This window comes from Eptesicus fuscus, chromosome 20, assembly GCF_027574615.1.
Source record: "Eptesicus fuscus isolate TK198812 chromosome 20, DD_ASM_mEF_20220401, whole genome shotgun sequence".
Taxonomy (NCBI): Eukaryota; Metazoa; Chordata; class Mammalia; order Chiroptera; family Vespertilionidae; genus Eptesicus; species Eptesicus fuscus.
The window spans coordinates 43,667,614-43,674,650 of NC_072492.1; the positions used below are offsets into that span (position 1 = coordinate 43,667,614).

Genomic DNA, 7,037 nt, shown 5'->3' on the forward strand with positions numbered 1-7,037 from the left:
TGTGTAATATGATTTCCACTGTGCTAGAAAGCACTGGAAAACATCTTTTAAGCTGCATGGCAGTTGGGGAGAAGTAATATAGTAAAGGGAAGAAAATATGGGAAGGTATATGTGAGAAGGCAAGTAATCATGAAATGTGAAATTTCCTAATAACTTTATTTTTGGGTCTTAGTTGAGAGATTTCAGAATTTCCAGGCTTATAATTCAAAGACAGAGAACTGATTGTGTATTGTTAAGAAAAAAATAAGATTGGAGACTCATGAACTTTTTACTCAGTGAGGTTACTGACATTGGTCCAACATGCCCACAAGGTTAAAAAAATGTACTCAGAGAAATCCTAATGACAATAATCTTCTCTTCAAAATTTATGGATAAATCAACCTTCAAATGCTATCATTGACAGATGTTTAAGGTTAAAAATATAACCTAATTTAAATAAAGACAATTCTGACCAAGTAAAATTGTTTGCATCAGTAAGAAAGTTTATTGAGTTCATTAGTAGATGAGGATAGAAATTTTTTTTTTCCTTTAAAGAACACTTTCTGGTAAAGTGAAAAGAAGAAATACAGAAACCACAAAACACCTTTTAGACACCCTATTTTCAAAGAGGGAACCTATTTCCATAGACTATTAAGATTGACGGTTCTGTTCTTCTCGGAGGTTCTGTTTTTCATGCATCTGTGCAAAATGGCCTGTGTGAAGGGCGACTCTTTCCTCCTGATGTAGTTTACTTGTAGTGTTTCTTGGTTTCTGATTCAACCTTAGATGAAAGGACTCTACCATCAGGTGTCAATTCTTCAATAATTGTCTTGATCACTCTGGTTTTATTGTTGTCTGTATGTGAATCAAGAAAAAGAAAATAGAATTTAGACAAAGCAATTTTTTTGGGGGGGAGGGTCCCACTAATTAACAAGCAACATTTCTAAAAGAAAAAGACACCAACTTTAAAAAAGAAAATTTAACTTTCTGAAGTTGCTTAAACAATCCGAGCAATGTTTGAGCGATAGCATTTTAGGCTACGCAAGTTTTCCTTCAAGGTTGGTGTCAAGAGTATAATTTATTAAAAAATAATGCAAGTGGTAACCCCAAGATTTTAATTTTTTAGAAAGTTAAGATGAATTCTTATTACCCCAGCCAGGTTCTCCTGACCTTGATCCCTTAGATGAGGACTCCCCAGTGGACCCGGAAGAGGTCTTGTGGCCTCCGCCAGAGCTTCCGCCGCCGTAGCTACCGCCACCGCCGGAACTTCCGCCGCCGTAGCTACCGCCACCACCGCCGCCGCCGGAACTGCCGCCGCCGTAGCCGCCGCCGGAACTGCCGCCGCCGTAGCCGCCGCCGGAACTTCCGCCGCCGTAGCTACCGCCGCCACCGCCGCCGGAACTTCCGCCGCCGTAGCCGCCGCCGGAACTTCCGCCGCCGTAGCCGCCGCCGCGCCCGCCGCCGCGCCCGCCGCCGTAGCCGCCTCCGGAACTACAGGGAGTAAACGTCACATTCAGTTAACTCAAACATTGGAAGACGGTGGGTCGCTTTCCGGCTTTTTGCTACTTTAGAAAATAAAACATGTTTTAAGGGGGGAAAAACCCACCCTGCCAAGTATGCACTTTAAATTTTAAAACACATTCCTTACACACAATTTTATATACACACAACCCTCAGAATCAAATTCCAGAACCAAATCCGTGAGAAACGGAGGCTGGTTCCATGCGCCTTTTTTTTTTTTTTGGAATTCTGCCTCCTCGCTGCTTTCCCATTTCCCATTCTCTGGCACTTGCTTGGGTTTTAGGAAAGCCTGGCGATTTGGAATAGTGAATCAAAGCTACTGGGCTAATTAAAAAAAAAAAAAAGATATAATTTACCCTCCCTCTCCTTCTAGCAGGCTGCGGTAGGTTTGAATCTCATTCTCCAGTCGAATCTTAATATCCAGGAGTTGCTGGTACTCAGAATTCTGGCACTCGGTTTCAGCTCGAATCTGTTGCAGTTGCTCCTCCAGAGTGGAGATCTGGGCCTGAATCTGGGAGAGCTGCACACAGTAGCGGCCTTCTGTTTCTGCCAGGGAGGATTCCAGAGATTGTTTCTGAAAAGGGGAGAGAATATATTGTGGCTTAGCGACCCTCTCGTTCAGTTGAGTACAGTGAAATTTATTTAACAACTTAAGACATCATATAGAAGCATAAATAAAATGAATAGAATTTGTGTTTTACATTTGATGCCCATGATGCTTTTCTCCCATTAACAAGAGCTCCAATTTTTATTTCTACTTTTGTACCCTAACTCCGCATTTTTTTTGTGTGTGACATATTCTTGCATGAGCGTGAAACTGTGTGTGAGAGAGTTATTAACATACCAGGGCTAGTTGGGACTGTAGTTCGATCTCCAGACCTTGAACAGTGCGTCTCAGTTCAGTAATCTCAGTTTTTTGGCTGGACATTTGTTCAATGTTACTATCGATTTCTGTAGTCAGCTCTTTGCTCTAGAGTATGAGAAAAATGAAAAGATGAGCAAAATCTGAAATGGTAACCAACCTCCATTGACTTCACCATGAAGGGGAAGGCAGGTTACCTTCTCATTGAACCAGGCCTCAGCGTCTTTGCGGTTTTGTTCAGCAAGTTGTTCATACTGGCTTCTCATGTTATTCAGAAGTTGAGTCAGATCAACACCTGGGGCAGCATTCATTTCCACGTTCACATCACCAGTGGACACATTTTGAAGGTCTTTCATTTCCTGTTTGAGGAACAGAAAAATTGAACGTCTGCACTGTGACCAAAATGAGCTGTCTTTTGGCTGGGAGAAGTACAGATAGTTTTTTGCATCACCTCTTCATGGTTCTTCCTCAGGTAGGCCAGCTCTTCAGTCAGGCTCTCGATCTGCATCTCCAGGTCGGCCTTGGTCAGGGTCAGCTCGTCCAGCACCCGGCGCAGGCCGTTGATGTCAGCGTCCACGCTCTGGCGGAGGGCCACCTCGTTCTCGTACCTGAAACGAGCATGGTACAGTAGCTGGTTATAACATAAACAAGGGGGGTGTGCTTGGGCAGAGACTATTTAAAAGGCAAATGTAGAGTTGACTTCCTATCATGGCGACATTTATCATGTACTAATTCACATAGGGATATTAGTGGTTTAGTGCAAAGAAGCTTAGCAGTTACTTTAAAATGCGTTTTCTTCTTTTCATATTGCTCAAAAAGGTAATATTGAAACGGAAAATATCTCTGACGGCTCCAATGCTGTTTAACTTTAGATGAATTCAGGAAAATGTAAATGCTATTGTGGATTTCCAAAGTCATTGTTAAAAACAACTCATATATTTGTCGTGACAGTCCTGTACTCCATTCACTTAGCTTACTTCAGTCTGAAGTCATCCGCTGCCAGCCTGGCATTGTCGATCTGCAGCAGGACATTGGCGTTATCAGTTGTTAGATTGAGGATCTGTGGGAAGAGGGAAAGAAATAAGACATAGGTATGGCTTTCATAGTGGCAGAGATGAACTACATTTTTTATGTTGTTCTCTTACAAAATTTGGGGGGAATTTTCTATTTTAAATATGAAATATTGCAGGCTTACCCTGACACTTAAACTTGAGTCATTTGTTCTCTTAAAGGTTCTATACTCTTCTATTTCTCTATTTATCATCTCTTTCTGAAAACTAACTGGAATTATATAGCTGAGTTCCAACATATGTGTCCTCCTCTTATACTGTGTGATTTCTGTGTATTTCAGCCAATGCTGGCTCATACCTGTATTTGGTTTAATTTGTTATAAAAATATATTCTAAATGAATACACTCCAAGCTGGTACACGGTAGGTACAGTTCACAAATCCGTAGAGGCAAACAATATATCACTTCCTTACTGAAGAGTTCATGTTTCTTGCAATGTAAGTAATGAGTATTTTTTTTGTTTGTTATCAATCTGAATGATATTTTGTTCGGACTCATGTAACAGTTCTTTCTGTTTTCCTATTTGTAAATGATCTAGGGCATTTTAACTGTGGACTCATTATACACTCATTAAAACAAAAACATTTTCATTAATCCACCATCGTATAAGACATACAACACACATTTTTGGATGAAGATGGAAATGACCATATCCTCACAAATACTTACCTTTGATGAGACAGGCCTGATTTTGGAAGCAAGAAAGTAACATAGGCAAACACAATGAACAGCCACATCATGGTTAATGTAAAATTGATCTATCTGAATCACATGGATGAAAAATAGGCTTAAAGTTGGATTTTTAAATGCCCCTTACCTGATTTTTAAGATCTTCAATGGTTTTGTAGTATTTGCTGTAGTCACGAGGCTCTCGCTGGCCTGCGTTGCCATACTTTTCATACCACTCTTTGATTTTGCCTTCTAGCTCATAGTTTGATTCTTCCAGAGCCCGGACTTTGTCCAAGTAGGAAGCCAGGCGGTCGTTCAGATTTTGCATGGTTATTTTTTCATTTCCAGAGAGAAGGCCGCCATCGCCCAATCCACCACCAAAGCCTCCTCCATAGCTGCCTCCACCGAAGCCCCCACCAAAGTTGCCCCCTCCAAAGCTGCCTCCTCCAAAACCGCCTCCTCCATAGCCCCCACCAAAGCCGCTGCTTCCGTAGCCTCCACCAAAGCTACCTCCACCATAGCTGCCTCCACCATACCCACCTCCTAGTCCACCTCCATAGCCACAGCCTCCACCAGAGCTCCCACGGCTGAAAGAGCCACCACTGAAACCCCCCCCTGAGCTATATCCTCCACCATGGGAGCTTTTGCTGCTCGAAACTTTGAGGGACCCTCCTCCTCCTCCTCCTCCTCCTCCTCCACTTCGGGAGGAAGAGTATTGCTTGCTGGAGCTGTATCGAACAGACATGGTGATGCTCTTTAGCCCAGGGAGTTCCTGCTGCAACTAAGGACAGTGGCAAGCCTTTATATATGCCCAGGAGGTGTGTCCCGCATGTGGTAGAGTTTGCTTACTTGCATGGTTTTCTTGTAGCCAACTTAGCATCTTTGGCTCATGATTGCATAAATTATCTTCAGTAATAACCAATCCCAATATGTATGGCTTAAATTTTGCCTTAAGAACAAATGAGAGGTTTGCTGTGTTGAAATTGAAAATGGGTGTAGTTCAGATAAACAAATGCTTTTTCACCTTTAGAAGAACATTGAGCAACTGTTGAGATCCAGTTTGATCTCAGCACTAATTTAGGTTGTACAGAATGTTTGCAAAGTTTGGGAAAAGCTGCAAAGTTATGGTTAAAATAAGATTTTTCAATTTCATGTTTTAAGCAGTATTAGTTAATTGGAACAACAAACAGCATGCTGTAATAGAAAACTGTAAGCAACTAAAAAAAAACAACACATATGCCAAACAATTTAATTAGTGTTCAAAAGTTGCCACATATAAAAAGTTAAAGCTATAAAAGCACAATTTAGGAAGTGTGTGTGTGTGTGTGTGTGTGTGTGTGTGTGTTTGGAGAATGAAGGTATATTGCTATTTTGCCTAGGAAATTGGAAGTGAGTAATGATTTAGGAATCTTCTAATTTAATGGTGCTACTGTTTTTTAACATTAAAAACAATAATTAAATAAATTTTAATTAAAGCTTATGTGAAGACCATTATATAGACATTCTTAGCACAGGATAGGAAAAATTAACCTCCAGTACTTACTTACATTAAGTTTGATTGGTTGAGAGGGAAAATTTAGATATGTTATGATTATGAGTAAAAATTTGCTTGTAAGAATATAAATCTAGATTAGAGAGTGATACTTGCTCCAAAAATTATGAACTAGACTAAACATATGTTTCCAAGCTAGATTCTGTTTATCAAAAAGAAAAAATTTCCATGGGTATATTGTATATAGAATTTGGTTTATTAGTTTGTCTAGGGAAGTATTTAATTGGAACTTTATACATTATATAAAATTATTTTATATTTAGCCGTAGACAATGACATTGCTGTGTGTGTTTGTACATGTGCATATATATATTGTTTTTCACACATTTTGCAATTATACAGTGCTTTTATAATCTCTGAAATAAGTTGCTGAAATAGGATGGTGGTTATTATCTCTAGTTTTTAGAAGGGGAAGTTGAAGCTGAGAGAGGTTATGATTTTGCCTAAAGAGATATAATAGGTGGTTGAACTGACATTAGAAACTTGGTCCTTTGATGCCTGGCTTTTAGCTCTTTCCTATTATACCCGAGTGTGTGTGTGTGTGTGTGTGTGTGTGTGTGTGTGTGTGTGTGTGTGTGTTTTCTGTGCTCAGGTGGATTGGCCTGATAGAATAGAAGGTTACTATTTCTTGCCATGAACTTCTCCACATGGGAAAACAAAACAAAACAAACTTGGAGGCATGAACATTTTGAAAGGAGGGTATTTGGCATACACTCTTCTATTCTTAATTGCTTTTTCAAATTAAATTTTTAGCTGCACATTCTAGTCTATGAAAACTCTAGAAATAGTTTCTGTAGGGAAAGGGAATATGGTTGGCCGAATAACGAAGAGTTGATTGTTGGAGTGGAGGTTACTAAGCAGCAAAAGTTGCAGTTCCTCCAACCTGTTAGCACATGCAAGTGGGGCAATAGTTAAAAGAAAAAATGAAACCCAACCATGGGAATTGATTCCTGATGAAGATAATATGTGATGAAGGAAAGCCATGATAAATCAGGATAGAGAAAAAATATTCCAATAAGTTTAGAGAAGATCTTAAAGGCTTGATATTAATGAAAGCAATTTGGAAAGAAGACATTTTAGTTAAAACATTTGGAAGATTTTTACCTGTATTTATTGCAAGTTTTGAATCTTGATCTTACCAGTTTTGTTTTAATATTAGTCTTTAATTTTGTACCCTGGTGGAAAGATAGAAACATCTCAATCTAGTTTCAATTCATTAACAAGTGGTATGAAGAGATCTGCTACAATTATAATAAATCAAAGAATATGTGAAAAGAAACCATTGCATAAAAGCACATGGGAAAAAACATGTATAGTCTTCTAATACTGTAACATTTATTTTAAACCACCTTTCATGTCATTATCAAAGGTTACTTATTAATAT

General features: G+C 39.4%; 1 protein-coding gene across 2 annotated transcripts; it reads right to left on the minus strand.

Annotated features, from left to right (window-relative positions):
* Positions 1-461: 461 nt before the first annotated feature.
* Positions 462-4,858, minus strand: KRT10 (keratin 10). Of its 2 annotated transcripts, none has more exons than XM_054709042.1 (8): positions 4,250-4,858; positions 3,340-3,422; positions 2,814-2,970; positions 2,560-2,721; positions 2,345-2,470; positions 1,857-2,074; positions 1,130-1,470; positions 462-834 (listed from the first exon to the last, which is right to left on the minus strand). In XM_054709042.1, the coding sequence occupies exons 1-8, from the start codon at positions 4,844-4,846 to the stop codon at positions 728-730; spliced, it is 1,791 nt and encodes a 596-aa protein (XP_054565017.1). In that variant the 5' UTR covers positions 4,847-4,858; the 3' UTR covers positions 462-727. The 2 variants fall into 2 exon arrangements, with proteins under 2 accessions (XP_054565017.1, XP_054565018.1); XM_054709043.1 differs by having other exon boundaries at positions 743-834; positions 1,150-1,470.
* Between the last annotated feature and the right edge of the window lie 2,179 nt (positions 4,859-7,037).

Bases quoted from the DNA above. Each gene is read 5' to 3' on its own strand.
- KRT10 (XM_054709042.1), bottom strand. From the start codon at position 4,846: ATGTCTGTTCGATACAGCTCCAGCAAGCAATACTCTTCCTCCCGAAGT. The intron at 2,471-2,559 runs GTAACCTGCCTT...CTCATACTCTAG, and splicing joins AGGCCTGGTTCAATGAGAAG to AGCAAAGAGCTGACTACAGA. The intron at 835-1,129 runs GTAATAAGAATT...ATTCACATACAG, and splicing joins GTCAGGAGAACCTGGCTGGG to ACAACAATAAAACCAGAGTG.